Here is an 18232-nt window from a genome sequence, read left to right as displayed (position 1 = left end):
TTTAGGTGAGGAAATAAATGGAGCATTTGCTCAAGGTCACAAGAGTGAGTGCAAAGCCCAGCTTCCTACTCTGGCTCCAGGGCAAGTTTAATTTATTCTAGCCCCACACTCAAGGAAGGGTAGAACATAGGAGGCAGGACTCGAGTTATAATCAAGCATGCCTATGTGATGAAAGCCCCATGTGATGGAAGCTCTTACACCATGGGCTTCCGGGAACTTTGGGATTGCTATATACATATATACATACAACACCATCTGGAGGTCGTGTTCCCCTTCCCACATTCCTGGCCTTAGGTATCTCCCATCGGCTATTCACTTGTATCTGGTGTAGCATCCTTGGTAATGGGAGGAATGGGAGTTCAGTGAGCAATCCCAGCAAGCCTAGATTTAGAGATGCAGGTTACAACCCAAGACTTGCAACTGGCATCGCAAGTGAGGCAATCTTCTGGAACTGAGCCTTCCACCTGTGGGACTGAGCTCTTCTCCACCTGTCAGAACTACAGAGCCCCCTCCACACACACTCAATGCTAACGGCTCCTCCGGTCATCACTTAGTGCTCCATTGAGGCTACAGGAAGAACACTATGCTGTTCAGGGTCCACAGAAGATCAACAAACACACCAACAGAGGTGAGACACTCACAGAAGTTTCTGCTTTCAAGAAAAGAAAAACGTTGACATAGTAAATTACAATGTGGGAAAACAAACAAATAAACAGAAAACCCAAATTTTGGCAAATGAAAAACACAAAAGAAGGTCAAAAGAAATTCAACATGCCATTACTCTCAGTAAATCTAAGGTTAAATATAGAGATCTACGACAGTGTTAAAAAAGAAACAGCAATCACAGCCTAGAGTGGTGGTGCACACTCAGGGAGCAGAGGCAGGTGGATCTCTGTGAGCTCAAGACAAGCTGGTCTATACAGTGAGATTCTGTCTCAAAAAAAAAAAAAATTAACTTCTGTGCTAGAGATAGCTCAAAAGGTAAGAGCATGTGCTCACTCAGACCCATACCAGGCCACTCACTCCAGCTCTAGGGGTCCACTGTCACTTCTCTATGGGAACTGTACGTACACAATCAAAAACAAAAATGAGATCTTTTTAAGAATCAGAAATATACAAGAGACAGAGTGAGGGAGGAGGGTGAAGGGCATTTCTGAGTTACAGTCGCTCTGTTCTTAGTGCAGACAGTTTATAAAGTACATGCAGTCTCTTTCCTGGTATTACGTCAGCAGTGAGCTGACACCTTGTACACTTCTCTATCTATATGTTCTACTTCAATTTAAAAAATGAAGACAAGGGCCAGGAAGATGGCTCAGAGGATAAAAAGGACTTACTGTGAACCGACAACCTGAGTTCAATCCTTGGAACCCACGGCAGATGAAGAGAACTGATCCCTCAAAGTTGTCCTCTGACCTACACATATACCTAACACCCCTCCCTTCTCTCTAACTATAATTATAAATACTATAGAACTTTTAAAAAATTATTTTCATTTTATGTACATTGGTGTATTGCTTGCATGTTTGTCTGCATGAGGATGTCAGATCTGGAACTGAAGTTTATAGACAGTTGTGAGCTGTCATGTGGGTACTAGGAATTGAACCTGGGTCCTTTGGGAGAGCAGCCAGTGCTCTTAACTATGGAGTCATCTCTCCAGTCCCAAAATAGAATTTTTTTTTAGAAAGAAAAAATAATTTACTGGTTTTACCCATGTTTATAGGTTATCTCAACTATCTGGAAATGACAAAAAAAAATAAGCAACAAAACCTTTATTTCATCAAATCTGAAGCATCAACTTATAACACACATTGCTATTGGGTCCTTGGGAACTTTAAATATTGGAAAATTTAAATGTTACAATTAATTACCAAGCACATCCCTTAGCAGGATATTGTGGCTCATACCTGTAATCCTAGCACCAAGAAGCCTACGACATAAGGTTTGCAAAGTTACAGGTCAGCCTCAGTTATAAGGCTCAGCAGGATGGCTCTACCTCAGGGCTTGGGGGATGCCCTCTGCTGGCTGTGTAGCTCAGAGGTGCTGCAACTTGCTGATGTGCAAAGGCTCGCTCTCTAGACTATAACAAGGCAAGCGGTTTCAGAAATCCCCAGCTGTGCAGACCTAATAAGACACGGGATCACAATAGACTTCAAGGCACTGCCAGATATGAGGCCAATACACAAACCCAGGAGCTTCCCTTCAAGTTGTGACAGCCAATTTCTTAATTAACAAAAAATGTCATTCACAACAGCAGTGAAAACTAGGGAATTGGCCTCTCCACTGGACTGAAGGTCTAGAAAAAAGGCCACAAGAAGTGATCACAGTGCATAGCCGCCTCTTCCCCACAAGCTGACAGACTGCCAGCAGCACTCCCACACACAAGAAGCTCACTCTCAGTTTCTCAGAGTGAGCAATGACCAGCAAAGTTTTGAATAATAACAAAGGAAAATCAGTTGTCAAGTATTAAAATATGAGTAAGATCAATAGCTACACTATCCACAGAACTTTTATATTCATAAGTAAAAGAAGTGGAACTCAACAAAGAGAAGGATAACGAATACAAAAGGGAAAATCAGCACAGAAGAAATAAGCATGGGTAAGGAAGCCATGAACAGCCCTCAAGAGGACAGAACTACAACATGCAACTGTAAGATGCCTGGTCTCGGTGGGGTGTGTGGGGGGGTAATTCCCCACTGAAGCTGGAAACATTCAGATCTTCCTATATAAAATACTGCTCATTAAAACATGATCATATACCTACTTTTAAGGGGTAAATTGGCAGCATCTGCTCAAATGTGCATACCACACAACCTAATAATCCGTTTCCTAGGATGAGGATCCAGAAATACACAACACACACCAGTTAGTACAATACAATCAGTGTGGCACCATGATAGAGCAAAGGGGATCTGACTTGCTCACAGTCTTCTGGGGCAGCATATTCCAGCCTCCAGTCCTAGGACATATACTTGCTGCTACTTCCTGATCCTAGCTGCAAGGCAGTTCTCATGGACAGAGCCACAAATTCTAACACCTCCCCCCATCCCCCCTCCATACCCCTCCCCCAGTAACTGTTGCAGCCACTCTTACAGAGTAACATTTGAGACACATACCATCAAGGAGCCTCTTTGCCACAGAAGGTCGACTGAATTCCTGTGGAAATGTCTCCTTTGTGACCAAGGGTCTCCTCTCATTCTTGGGCAGTATAGTTGGCCCTTTCTCTAAGATTCTTTGGCTACCAATAGGGAATCTGCTCCGCACTTCTGTGAAACATTTCTTTACCTTTTTAGGTGACAGTTTCTTTTCCAGGAGAGACTCCAAAGCCTGTCATGAAAACAGTCATTATTCTATTAGTTTATCTCACTAAAGTAAGACTTTAGTCATAACATTGAAAATAACACCTGGCTATCTCTAGTGGTTAACAAGGTGTTTCATTTAATTTAAAATCAGTATTATTTTAACAAGTGATCAACTTATAAAAATAACTTTTACAAGTTCTTTTACTAATTTAGCTCATTTAAATCAACAGCAAAGATGTTCTGAGAATGACTATTTTTTTTTTTTTTCCAAGACAAGGTTTCTCTGTAGCTTCGGTGCCTGTCCTGGAATTAGCTCTTGTAGACTAGGTTGGCCTCGAACTCACAGAGATCCGCCTGCCTCTGCCTCCCGAGTGCTGGGATTAAAGACATGCACCACCACTGCCCGGCAAGTATGACTATTTTTAATAGGTGCCCTAACCTTAAAATTCAGAATCATCACTTTGGAAACTAACCAGTCTTCAAACACAGAATTTTCAACAAAATCCCATAAACTCAAGCAGTGCTTTACGTGAGTAAACACACTGTACTGAACATACATTTCCATAAACTAACAGAACTTAGCAGTCCAGTGTCTGTCTATGGCAGTAATGGCAGGTGCATGTCTCTAAGGCACACCCAGGCAGTCCTGGTCAGTACAATTAAAGTCAACAGAGCACAGTCAGGGAGGGTAAATTCGCAGGATCATATGGAAACAAGATAGTAAGGCAGGCAAGGAATCAACAAGAATTTAATTTCCTACATTGCTGAATATTTTCAAAACTAGAGGAGATCTACATTATGCTTGAGATACACTGTTCCAGGTGCTCTTGCTCAGGAGATGGGGCAACCTCTTGAGATCCTTTCTAGGGTTTGGAAGACAGGTCCTCTAAATGAAATTATTTTGTTCAGTAATGTGTCATGTAGGTAAGCTGAAAGAGCATGAATGACACGGTATGATGTGCTGTCAAAGTTCTAAGACCTGCCCTTGACATTTGCACTCCTGATAGAGCGCCGTGTCTACACAGATGTAACCAAAGTTCATCACAGACATCTGCTAAACAGGACTGCAATAGCAAAACATGATTTAATGACCACCAGAGCCAGTTAATGGTAGACGAAATTCTCCCTACTATGCCACTCTTCCACAAGGGCCAACAGCTTATTAATAAGTCTATCTTTTCCTATTTTTTGGATGAAAATGCAGGACAGAAGTAACACTGGCATAGGTGGCTTGTTAGTTCCTGCCCTCAAGAGCACACTCTGACCTTTGCTTTAGAAACAGCAACAATATAAGTTAGTAATAGCAAATGCACTTGCAAGCCAGAAACAGCAACAACATAAATTAGTAGTAACAAATGCATCTGCAAGGCAGGGTACTGTGGGAAGAGTGAAAGGCTACAATGTATTGCAGGACTCCACAAACCTATGAAACTATAAAACCAGAGCTCATTGTTAATGCTGTCTTTGTTACCAATGAGAAGGAAGAAGACTGTCCCTTCCTGACTAGAACACATCCACTTGAGGAATGCCAGATGTCTCCAGTCATCCCAGATCCTGAGGCTCTCACTTGCATCTATCCCAAGTGTTTCTTTCCTAGAAGCAATCTAGATCAAATATTGGTAAGTAAGTACTAATCTGAGAATTCCTTGCCATTTTCCTTTCCTTTTTACTCTTTCATTACTCTGAGTATAGATGATGTGTGGGCATGTGTGCCACAGTATGTGTTCTTTGACATATCATATCATTCCTTCTCTCAAAGAAGAGAAAAATAATAAAATGTGTAAAAATAATAAAAATGCAAACTTATGTTCTCTGAAAAGTATCAAGTTACCAGGCAGCAGCTTTGTCTTGTATTCTCATTGACTGGACCTAAAGAGATTCAGTATTATTTCCCTGCCTTGAAACAACACTCTTCCTAACAAAAAATGTAGTCTATTTCATACCTCGATTTGCTGCAAGATGTCTATGACCACATCTGGCACAGAAGGATCAGTATCCAGCTTGGCAGAACACAGCGAAAGCTGACGAATAAGGCTGCCCAGTTCCTTACACCGAGCAGGAACTGGGTGCTCTCCTCGGTCAGTAAACTGAGTGACAAACATCTGTAAGGCCCGGATGGCTCCTCGATGAGCAGCTGCCAGCCTAGACATTGCCCATGACTGGCAACAAACAAGAAGCGAGAGGTTATTTCAGGTTTTGACTTCCTAACACCACAGAAACCTTTAAAAATATCTGGAGTCCTAGCAATAAGGGACAGTAGCCTGAACTGACCATCTCCTGTGACCAGACAAGACTTCTGATGGAGGGACTGGTACACTAACCCAGCCACATAACCTTTGACCTACTGTCTCTCCTACCTATAGGATGTGCTGGGGTAAGGGTGGTGCAGAGATTGTGGGAGTGGCCAGTCAATAATTTGTTCAGCCTCAGACCCAATCAATAAGAGTGAGACCACCCCTGATACTGCCTGGAGCACCAGGACCCAGAAGCTGAATGGCCCAGAGACCTAGGATAACTAAGCACGACTGTGGAAAAAAAAGTCAATGTAATGATGCCTAACAATATTCCACTGTACTCATAGATTGGTGCCTAGCCCAGCTGTCATCAGAGAGGCTTCATCCAGCAATTGATGGAAACAGATTTAGAATCCCATAGCCAAACATTAGGCCAAACTCAGGGAATCTTGCTGAAGAGAGGGAGGAAGGTCTGTAGGAGCCTAAGGGATCAAGGACATCACAAGAAAACCCACAGAATCAAGTAACCTGGGCTCATCGGAGCCCACAGAGACCAAACTGACCACCAGGGAACCTGCATGAGACTGACCTAGGCCCTCTAAATGTATGTGACAGTTTGTAGCTTGGTCTTCTTGTAGGATCCATAATAGTGGGAGCAGGCACTATCTTAGACTCTTTTGCTGTTTTTTGGGACCCTAGTCTTCATATTGGGTAGCCTTGCCCAGCCTTAATACAAGGGAGGTGCTTAGTCTGACTGCAAACTTGATATGCCATATTTTGTTGATGTCTATAGGAGGTCTGCCTTTTTCTGAATCAAAATGGAGGAGAAGTGGAATTGGGGACAAAGAAGAAGTAGGGGAAATAGGCTGGGAGAAGAGGGAGGGGAAACTATGGTCAGGATGTAAAATAAATAAATTTAAAAAAAATATCTGGAGTCAATCTGCTATACAAAGTGCTCCCTGTTGTAAAAACCTTTCCCAATGAGAAGTGAATTTAAAAACCTCAAATTCACTGAGTGATGATAGCACACACCTTAAATCCCAGCACTCAGGAGGCAGAGGCAGGCAGATGGATCTCTGTGAATTTGAGGCCAGCCTAGCCTACAGAGCAAGTTCCAGAACAGGCTCCAAAGCTAGAAATCATGTCTCAAAAAATTAAATAATAATAATAATAACAACTTCAAATTCTCGAGAAACAGGATCTTTTCTTTCCTGTTGTCTGTGAAGGGACTCTGGCCAGCTCGAGCATGGTGAGCATGGCTCTGGCAGGACTTGCCCTTCTCCCCCATTCCTTCTGCCTTGCTAAAAAAAACTATTAAATTACATTCCTAGAGCTAACCACCAAAGTCTACTCCATTATTTGCCCACTTTCTTCTTCTGAGGCTGAGTACCAAGGTTCAGCTACCAAAGTACTGAGGTCCAGGAATCAAAAGCCCCCTTTAGTTCACTTAAATAACATGTCCAATTAAAATTATGCACCTCATTCTAACACGGGGTTTCCCATTTCACCTTTATAAACTGCCATTTGCCTATGGGCCACGTCTGTCTCCTCTCTATCCAGAGGCAGTTCTTTGTCTTCCAGGGCAAATATCCCTTTCCCCCCTTCCCTTGTACCCTTCTCCTTCTCCCTCATTCTCTATCTCCTGTCTTAGTCTCTTATTCCACGCCCTCTGTCTCTCTGGGGCAAATAAATATCCTTTGTGTTGAGAACTTGGTCTTGGGGTTCCTGAGCAGATGACCATACAATGACCTGTTGCTATACCAGGAGTGACCTGACCTGTCTTTATACCAGGAGTGACCAAACAGTGGCCTGTCTCTATACCAGGAGTGACCATACAGTGGCCTGGCGCTATACCAGGAGTGACCATACAGTGGCCTGGCGCTATACCAGGAGTGACCATACAGTGGCCTGGCGCTATACCAGGAGTGACCTGTTTCAGATCCTTTTCCTTGGGAAGCAGTTTCACATTCAAGACACTTAGCAGTTTAGTCCCCAACAGGTGTACATAAACACAGATAAAACACTGTAAAATGTACTCTATTAATAACCACTCATCAGAATTATAACATACCTTCTTAGTATGTTTAATTTTATGTGGACTCAATTTATCCAATTCTTCCTGAATTTCTTTTACCTGTTTTATAAAAAGGTGGAAATGAAATTTTTATACATATCCATTGATCTTTCTATAGAAAAAACAGACCCATTTTGTCCATATATAACCAAATATTGACTTAAATCACATAAAAATAAGAAAAGGCTTCTCATTCATTACCTACACTCCCAAAACACTGACTGGTTTCTAGTTCAAAATGGCTAATAGAGCTATCCTCAGGTTCCCAATGTAAGGAGAACTAAACATGAATAACAGAAGGGCAAACTCACTAAGTCTTAAGCGCTACACAAAAGAGTTTTGCTTTCTGCTGGGTGTAGAGACATATATCTTTGATCTCAGCACTAGGAGGCAGAAAGAGGAGGTTATCTGAGTTCTAAGTCAGCCAGAGTTACACAGTAAGGCTCTTTCACACACCATATATACACATACACACTGGGGGTGGGTTGGGAGGTTATCAGGCAACACTAAAGTCTTTAAGTAAAAATCTGACATGGTAGATTCATGTTTCAGAACAATCTCAGCTAGAAATATATGGTCCGTGGTATAGCACCTGTCTAGAACAATCTCTGTGGCAATGGTGTAGAACAAGAACCAACATAGGATTAAAAAAGAATACACAAGACAATTTAACTATATCATTTGCCTTTAAACAAAATAACGAAAGTATAGCTTTTGGTTCAAGCTATAAAAACCAACAGGTAACTTGACCAGAAAAGATTTAAAGTTTTATTAACAAATAAAAAGTTGCCAGGTGGGGCTGGAGAGATGGCTCAGTGGTTAAGAGCATTGCCTGCTCTTCCAAAGGTCCTGAGTTCAATTCCCAGCAACCACATGGTGGCTCACAACCATCTGTAATGGGGTCTGCTGGCCTCTTCTGGCCTGCAGGCATATACACAGACAGAATATTGTATACATAATAAATAAATATTTTAAAAAAAAGTTGCCAGGTGGTGGTGGTGCACACCTTTAATCCCAGCACTTGAGAGGCAGAGGAAGGAGCATCTCTGTGAGTTCTAGGCCAGCCTGGTCTACAGAGCTAGTTCAAGGACAGCCAGAGCTAAACAGAGAAACCCTCCCTGGAAAAAAAAAAGAATTAATGTTAAATTAAAAAAAATATATATATCTTTCACAGACACACACAGGAAAAAAAATCCAGTGCAAACACCTGTTTATCAACGGTTAAATACTTCCTGAAAGCCAACAGTCTTCACTCTCTAGCACGAACTGAAGAATAACCCATGTTATTTTCTAAGACACATGGAAAAGTGTCTCTAAGACTCAGGTGCACATGTGCAAGCACTTTTTCAGAAGGAAAAAATGGCTTTTAGTAGATTCAGCAGTCTATGGCTCCAAAGTCAAAAGCAACAGTTTAAGGAGCCTGATCATATGCACATTACACACACACACACACACACACACACACCTGTTAAAATAATGTGAATTACTTGTCTGTGAGTTCAGGGAATTAAGCCTGAAAATCCATTAGAATTTATGCAGGGCCTTTTGGGCTCATCTTTCTGTGACAGAAGGAAAACTCCAAGTCCCTAAGAGCACCACATGCAGACCACCAGCTCCACCTCCCCAGCTCTTCCTCACCTGCTGCTGAAGAACGTAGAGCATGCGAGCACAGCGCACAGCTTGTTCCTGTCTTCTCACTCGGATTCGATGCTCTTCATCTGGATCCAAAACTTCCTCTAGTCTATCTGAAAGTATTTTCCCCACACTAGGTTAAAAATCACACAAAGAAACTCAAAGAAACCTTAAGAACTTAATGGAGTAATAGCTGAAGACCTCGGGTCTTACTAAGAAAACAAAGAGGCTATCTTAGTGGATTTACCCTCCAATAGCCAAGGCTAAGCCCGAGTGTGAGCTGTGTACTGACGACAGGAAGATGCTGGCAAGCGGTACTGAACATCAGAATTCACTGAGACAAAAACCCACTGGACCTCACTGTGAAGCATTTCTTACTGTCTCAAAATCCCTTTACACTGAGCCAAAAGTCACAAAGCTTCCTCTATTTTCAAAAAAAAAAAAAAAAAAAACTTTAATGGATAATTTTCATGCTAAGTAAGATTATTTTTACTTTCTTATCCTGAATCCAAATGAGAAATTCTTTCTCTATCACATTAACATAGAAGTGCTAAAATCATTTGAATGATTTTTAAGTCTAAGTCTTCATCTATGTGTGAAGAAGCACACTCTTGAACACACTAACTGCCCATATTTTTTAAAGATCAGCAAAAACCATTTCCAGCAGAAACCCACTAGGAAATCCAATCTATACGCTTCTTCTAGATCACTGTTTTCAAATATATTTACACAAATTCTTCTACAAAACTCTTAACAGACAATTTGATAGAAGTAATACTTTGCAAGTGTTAAGTATATTCTGAATTTAATTTTCTCAATAAAATGTTACACGAGAGAGGAATGCTGTGGGATTATGTTTTTGTACATTGTCAAAATTTATCACTCATATTGGTTTAATAAAACGCTGATTGGCCAGTAGCCAGGCAGGAAGTATAAGTGGGGCAATCAGACAAAGAGCACTCTGGGAAGAGGAAAGGCCAGATGCAGTTGCTACCCAGATGCAGAGGAAGCAAGATGAGAATGCCTCACTGAGAAAAGGTACCAAGCCATGTGGCTAAACAAAGACAACAATCTGGGTTAATTTAAGTTGTAAGAACTACTTAATAATAAGCCTGAGCTAACAGGCCAAACAGTTTGTAATTAATAAAAGCCTCTCTGTGTTTCTTTAGGACTGAACAGCTGCAGGACAGGGTGTGTAGTGCATTTGGCAGTACAACGCTCACCAAGTATGCATGGGTTTAAGTTTCAGCACCAGATTTTAAAAAAGAGAGTCAAACAAGAACAATAAGGCAATTAGGCTGCTAAGAAGGGCAAAACTTTGAAGCCAGAAGTTGCACATACAAGTAAGAGTCACAGGGGAAACTTAAGGCTTAATTACTGCTGCCTCTATTTGGTTACACAGTGGGGGGAAAATGCATGTTCACACACCTGTAAGCACAGAAACAGGAACTGCTTTAGGCAAGGCTTTAACCTTGAAGGTGATTCAACACACCCACCTGGGCTTGGGAAGCACAGCTACTGAATGCAAAAACTGAAGCTACATATTCACATGTCTTTTTAGTCATCCGCCCCAGTCAGGACATTGTTATTATAGTTATCAAATACTGATGATCCATTAAAAATTTACATAAACAAAGTAAACCAGGTCAGCTTCCAAAGCTCAGTTCTAAAGGTCTTGGACTTAGGCCAGACAGCCGGAGCAGGAGACCTGGGAGCTTTGTTCCCTGGTAGCCTAGCTTCTACTTAAAGTATCTGGTGGGATCATGCCACAGACTGACACTAATGGATACCATGACACAAACCACAATACTTCTGGGGTGTTCTGTGGTGATGTTCTGGCCCACCCATGATGCTCAATCATACAACATGCTCTATAGGAAGACTGGCTGTGTATGTGTAAGTTGGTTTTCTCAGGCAGCTGCATTTTTCTGTTTTAGATGTTGCTGGTCTGCAACAGGTGGCAGCTTCTTTGTAGCTGGTTCTGAGAAACTAGAAGATAAATTTGTACTCAGCCTTAGTACATCTCTTTTCAGTTCTTTGTCTCCTATCTAGCCACACTTTAACATGTAGTTTTATCTTGTATCAACCAACAGGTACTTTATAAGGTATTTACACTAATTTTCTCTAACACACATATATTTATATGTTCACATTTTACATAATCTTTAAATGCAAAATAAAATTTTTGACTATGTATTATCATAGCCCAATAGCACCTTTTGCTACACAACTCCTCATGCTCCAGCTAAAGAGTTGGGATTGACATCCTACTTGTTAGCTATAGTAACCCTATTCTCTACTCCTGAATCTACTACTTCCCAAATAAATGCAAGGACCCTGAGATTACTGATTTCTATTAAAATAGTGTATGATTATACTTCTTCCCTTCTACCGTATGGTCAGATATGAAGTAGGTTTATCTATAATACATATATTCTATGGTCTTTTAAAGCAACTTAAAACATAATTTTGCCAGGAGCACTTCAGTATTAACAAAGCAAATACTAAAGAATACTTTGTACACAGGTATTAGGAGATGCAAGGTCAGGAGAGGGAGTGGGCAGAGCCAACTCAAAGAAAGGAGACCCAGGTCCAGGTCAGTCTCCAAGCCTAACTCTCCTATAGCGGTTGAACCAACCAGCTCACAGCAGAACTTGGTAATGTGTGTGTTGGGGGAGGGTTCCCCCAAACTAATGCATTTGAATTATTCTACACCATATCTCATCAAATGAAGAATCAGTTTTTCTCACCTTTTTTAGTTACTGCTTCTATTTTATGGATACAATTGCTCAATTCCTTTTGGAGTCGCTGAACTTCTAGCAGGCTTTTCTGTTCCCACAGGTTTTTGTGCTCCTCTATCCTGGGTTGTGGCTGAAGTCCTGGATCATGGGTAGGTGGTGAATTTGGCACAGTAAGATCTGATCGTCCTGGATGAGATGTGTATATATAAACTTTGGCACCTGAGCTGGAAATGTCTACTTTGGATGGCTGGTGGCTGCAATGACAGACATCCTGACTCTTCGAGTCCTTCCTTTCCACCCCAGTGTGGACACATTTGTGAGAGCTGTGGGGCTGGCTTCTGAGATGATCTTTCACGTGCTCTTCAAATTGTCTTCGTTTTACATCTCTTTTGGCTAGGTGAACAGCATAGCTAAGCCTCTCTTCTGATATGACAGAAAATGAGACAGAGCTGCTTAGATCATGTCCAGCTCTAATATCCACATCTTTACAATGATACAATTCATTAGAGGAGTGTTTCAGTTTTTCAATTTTAATTGCATGTGGACATGAGTATCTGACTGCCAAGTTGCTGGGATGTGTAGGAACATTCCTATTAAACTGCAGCTGGTTCTTTAAGAAATAAACAAAAGCAAGCTCACATTAGAAAAATAACATATTGCACAGCTAATATACATTCCAGTTTCTAGTATTTTGCTCAGAAGATTATCTGTATGTAAAGACATTTTTCTTTTTTTTTTTTTGGTTTTTCGAGACAGGGTTTCTCTGTGGTTTTGGAGCCTGTCCTGGAACTAGCTCTTGTAGACCAGGCTGGTCTCGAACTCACAGAGATCCGCCTGCCTCTGCCTCCCGAGTGCTGGGATTAAAGGTGTGCGCCACCATCGCCCGGCTGTAAAGACATTTTTCTAGTGTGCCCATAGAACCAATCACCTGCATAAATGACATACAGGGCTCTGTACTAAGTCACCTAGTGTTGCAGTAACAGTCTTTTGCCTGCTAACAGCATACTGGCCCTCTTGTAAAGGCTGTCCTATAGTGTTTCATGCAGCAACCAGTAAGTTCTTCAACTCCCAACCACAGATCTCTCCTGTTTTAGGATGTCAATGTCTAGCAAGTCACAAAGACCCTGGTTTAGAGTTTTCCTAAAAAAAAAAAATAAAGTGTCACAGACACACACCACACAGCCACTGTTGCTACCCCCAGGTCCTCCCAAGATTTTCATCTGGTCATTAGACACACCTTTTATTCTGTACCCATATAAGCACCTTGTTCTAAATAGTCCAGTTACCCAGGCTTACACAGACTTAAGTTCTTACCAGGTTTCATTGTCTAGATAAACATTATGATGTTCTATATTTAAACATAAACATGCTTCCACATCCCTGATGGTTTTTAAGACTACTTTCACAGCTGCATCGTCCTGTCTTCAAAAACCAGACTTTCAAACTAAGCTACAACTCTTAAACAAATTGTTCTAGTTTTCCCACTAATAGGTACATTATTAGTATAGATATGTATTTAGGATTTTGTTTTATCTTGCTTTCCTTCTTTTACATTCTTTTCTTACGTTAAGTAATGTGATCTAGGATTACTGGGCAAGAGAAATATTTTATACTTTAAAACATAAGAAGGCCTACCTATGAAAGACAAATAAGAGAATCCGTGCTGCTGAATTCAGTGGACCCACTCCCACTACCTTCACTGGGAGATCTCCCCAACACTCACAATAAATGTTGTATTCTTAAGTGAGATAATGGTACAATTAGGAAAGAGAGTTCAGTTTTAAAGTGTTCTGAGTATTTAAAACGGAAGCATCAATGTTTGGAGCTTCCTTTGGTGTGCTTATACACAAACCTTAGAGACAGATGCTTGAGCAGACAGAAAGCAGAGGAAATAATTACATGTATATGATAAAACTTCAAGAACTTTTTTGGGGGAGGTGGGTGAGAAAGAGCAGGAACAATTCACTAAGTAGAAAATAACAACAACAAAAACCTGAAAGGTACCCACATTTTAAAAAATGGTTAATAAAAATCTGTAACCTTATTTGGTTAGTCTTTCCTCTTAACATAATCCAACACCTCAAGAATTTGATAACCACACTGGGAGGAGCGGGAAACTGATGGACTCCTCTTTCATGTGAAAGAAGGAAAAGTCTTTTAAACCATGACACAAAAATCCATGCTTAATAAAAGGATCTCCGGCATGATAGAAAGTAAAATGCTAAGTGGATGGTAAATGTGGCTATCTTAAGAGAAATTTCCTAGCTGGGTAGTGGCAGCACACTCCTTTAATCCCAGCACTTAGGAGGTAGAGGCAGGTAGATCTCTGAATTCGAGGTCAGCCTGGTCTACAGAGAGAATTCCCGAAAAGCCAGGGGTACACAGAGAAACCCTGTCTCAAACAAAAACAAAAACAAAAAGAATTTCTAAAAAAATTCTTTTAAAATGCCTCCCTGGTTAAGAACTGACAAATATACAAGCACGCAAATAAAAATACCCAACAAACAAAGACCAAAGAACTGAAAAACTAGAAGAAAATACAATTTGCAAGTACAAAGGGCTCCTTAACTGAGGTTAAAAAGGAAACCACAGTGAGCTGGAGAGATGGCTCAGCAGTCAAATGTACTTCGTGTTCTTGCAGGGGACCTAAATTCCATTCCAGCACCTACATTTGGTGGTTTATAACTGCCTGTAACTCCAGTTTGGGGTGATCAACACCCTCTTCTAGTTTCCTCAGACACCTATATGTACATGGCACATATAAACTCACACAGGCACACACACAGACACATCAAACAGGAAGAAAAGTGTGAAACCATAGGAAATGGGAAAGGCAGAGGAGAGAAGTGAAAGGAAAGGAGACGATTCTGAAATATGTGTGGGGGAGGGGTGGGGGAGTTCAACCCGGGCCAGTGAGAGAACTCAATAGTAAAGAGCTTGGGTACTTGAAGAAAATCAAAGTTCGATTCCTAGCACCCATGTCAAACGGCTCACAGCTACCCGTGACACCAGCTCCAGGGGACTTTAAGCTTCTGACCTCAACAGGCACCTATACTCATGTGCACATATTCATACACAAACTTACATACATACATATAACTTAAAAAATCTTTTAAAAATGTTCAGCCTTATAAAAAGATAGTAAAATCCCATAAAATAAGAGTAAAACACTACATGCTTTTGTTAAGGCTATGGTAAAACATATTATCACAGAGTAATGCACATGAATTCACATAGGCACACACACATACACATTTAAAAAAGCACAGGAAATGGGAAAGACAGAAGAGCTGAAAGAGAGAGAGGAAAGAGAGGGAGGGGAGATGGGAGAGAGGAAACAAGAGAGAATGTGTAATAGGCATAGACACACTCCTTTCTGGGGGTTACTTGGTAATATCAGCTACTTTTGACCCAGCAGTCTAGTATCCCTTCTGGGATACTGTGGTAGTTTAAATATAACTGGGCCCCATAATTTCATAGGGAATGGCACTATTAGGAGGTGTGGCCTTGTTGGAGGACTGTGGGGGCAGACTTTGAGGTTTCCTATGCTCAGGATACCACTCACTGTTTCGGTCAATTTCCTGTTGCCAACAAGATGTAGGACTCTCGGTGACCACCTGCATGCATGCTGTCATGCTCCTGCCACGATGATAATGAACTGAACCTCTGAAACTGTAAGTGAGCCACCCCAATTAAATGTTTTTCTTCCTAAGAGTTGCCATGGTCATGGTGTTTCTTCACAGCAATGAAAACCCTAACTAAGACAGATATCATTTTGATGTACTCCCAACAATACACATAATAAGGCTTACTTACTATATATGGTTTGTAATTACCAACTACTGAAATCAACCTACAAGTCTACGGAGAGCTGACCATGGAATAAATTTTGGGACAACTGCAGAATATTGTGCTAGAAAAAATAAGATATGAGGATGTCTCTAGAAATAGCTCTAGGATCTGGTGTGGGGGATTTCTTAGGGAAAAAAAAGGAGAAGAGTGGCTGTAATGTCAAGAAAAGAAGATGCCATAAGAATTTGTGCATGCATCTTGGTCCTCAGGGCAGAAAGAAAATGATAAAGAAAAATGAGGATTAATGAGATTAGTTATCTGTAGAATGTGAATGGAAACAGAATAGAAAGAACAAAAGAACAGTAGGTGGAGGACAATACTTCCCTGGGCATATCTGTCTGCACAGGTTTGTATTGGAACCATGTGAATGCATGTTAGTGTTTCACATACACAAGGGAAGAAAGGGGGGTGAGGGATACAGCTCCATAAAGATAATGGAAAACCCTAAAAAGGAATACCAACAAAAAAAAATAGTGAACCAAACCAACCACATTAAAAAATGAGAGTGGAAGAAAAAAATTTAACCTGCAACTTTTGAACAAAGCATTTGAACTACCTATCCATCATTGGGGTTAGACACACAAATACTTTAAGCAAGTACTAAACTGAAGACAAAGCAATTAAATAGCTATTTGCAAATAAGGGGTACCAGGTTTCACACTGTAGCCTGGAGGGGGTCCAGCGCCCTCTTCTGGCCTCTAAAAGTGCACACACGTGTGCACATATACTCAGACAGACACATACATAAGTTTTTCCCTTTAAGTTATTTTCTTACATATGATAATGGTACAATTAGGTAAAAGAGTTCATTTTTAGAGTGTTCTCAAATATTTGAAATGGAAGCATCAATGTTTGGAGCTTCCTTTGGTGTGCTTATACACAAACCTTAGAGACAGATGGTTGAGCAGACGAAAGCAGAGCAAATTATTAAAAACTGCTGAATCTAGAAAATAGTGTCAAAATGTTCAATGTCTTAATTTTTCAACTTTTCTTTATGTTTAAAACAAAATAAAATATGTTTTATAATAAGTATCAGGAGGAAAACAGCAGAAGAACCTGAGGCTGAAGATTCCTGGGGTCACTTCTTCCATCTAGTTGGATACTGGATGCTAGATGAACACAGGTAGAAGCTGGCTGGCTTGGTCCCATCACATCAGGTGATGAAGAACATCAGTGACCACCGAGTCTTCAGGCAAATCTTTCTTAAATGAAACATGTCTAAAGTTAAACCATCTTCAAACACCAGATTAAGCAACCCCACAATCCCACGCTTATATAGCAGCACTCCAGAGTAAATCCACAGTCACCTCATGCAAGAATGACTGCTTAGAAAGAGGTCTGATTTTATATTTATAAAAGGAACCACTTTTGAAATTCTCATTTTCAAAAGAATAGGGAGCTACTATTTTCATGATAATCCCTCAGGCCATTTTCATTTCAAATCCCAAGGGTCTACAGTAAGACATTACTTCTGTTATGCTAAACTATTGCTGTGACCAGATAGTTTCATATGCATGCTCTACACAAGTAAATCCTAATGATTCATCAAAAGAGCAGAATGTATTCCTCCACTACATAACTCAGATAAAGTTCTGAGCGATTCTAAATAGAGCTGGGATTTAGCCAGCTGAATGGGCTGTTTAGCTCCCTCATTATCTGCACCCTATATACATTCTCAGTGAGCCCACAGCTACTGAAGAATCTAAGAAGGTATAAAAACCCCACCCTCATCCTTTCTATTCTGAAGATTCTTAATATACTTGAACGGTCTTGTCACTCAAGGGTTAACCAAGTCCTCACGCATGGTTATTTACCTATTTCAAGGTCTGTGTCTCAGCTTTCCAGCTAGACAAGGCTCCTTGAGACTCGAGGGCCTTGACACTCTTTATTTCCCACAATCAGTACTTGGACACAGTCAACAATTTAACTCAACATGGTTGTACTGAACAATTTTCTGAGAAATTCTAAGTTTGAAATACACTGGAGAATTTGTTCTCTCAAAAAATCCTATAGCAGTAAGTCAACTGGGAAATTCAAGATGAAGAGGAAAAAAAACTAGCTTAAATTTTTAAAAAATAAATCTGAAGTTTACAGACCGGCTCCTCTTAAAGGCAGATGCATTTGTAGGAACGTAAAGATAACTGTACACGATTCCCTGTTTCTAAGACTACAGAGATATGATCCAAGAGGCAGACGGAAGGCACATGAGCAAGGCAATGCCAACTGGCCTGCCGGCACTACAGGGTTGAGCTGAAGCCACAGAAGAAGCTGCAGAGCTGGGACTGTACACCTCGTCAATCACACACACATTCATGCACAAGTTCAGGGACACCCACCCCACACCATTCCCTATACAAAGTCCTGGGATAGCCCTCTCCTTGTGATGCATTCCCCGTCTTT

General features: G+C 40.9%; 1 protein-coding gene across 6 annotated transcripts in view; it reads right to left on the bottom strand.

Moving 5' to 3' along the window:
• The window catches only part of Kiaa0753 (KIAA0753 ortholog), a 53085-nt gene that overhangs the window by 31066 nt on the left and 3787 nt on the right, over positions 1-18232 (bottom strand). For 3 of the 6 annotated variants that reach the window (XR_005975650.1, XR_005975651.1, XM_041664921.1), the window contains exons 1-7: positions 17647-17766; positions 16889-17034; positions 11990-12590; positions 9246-9352; positions 7605-7667; positions 5243-5458; positions 3114-3324 (exon numbers count right to left, since the gene is read on the bottom strand). Coding sequence is in view for 4 of the 6 variants with exons in the window: in XM_041664921.1 (XP_041520855.1) it covers positions 3114-3324; positions 5243-5458; positions 7605-7667; positions 9246-9352; positions 11990-12590; positions 16889-16981 (1291 nt within the window). In the remaining 2 variants the exon portion in view is untranslated. Of the gene's footprint in view, positions 1-3113; positions 3325-5242; positions 5459-7604; positions 7668-9245; positions 9353-11989; positions 12591-16888; positions 17035-17646; positions 17767-18232 lie in introns of those variants that run through there. The other 3 variants (XM_041664923.1, XM_041664922.1, XM_041664924.1) reach the window with 3 other exon arrangements.

The sequence above is a fragment of the Microtus oregoni genome, unplaced genomic scaffold (genome assembly GCF_018167655.1).
Source record: "Microtus oregoni isolate MIOR12 unplaced genomic scaffold, Mior012 000015F_ref0000493, whole genome shotgun sequence".
Lineage (NCBI taxonomy): Eukaryota > Metazoa > Chordata > Mammalia > Rodentia > Cricetidae > Microtus > Microtus oregoni.
Note: the sequence above shows the minus strand (reverse complement) of the source record. Positions and strands in the feature narration are given on the sequence as shown.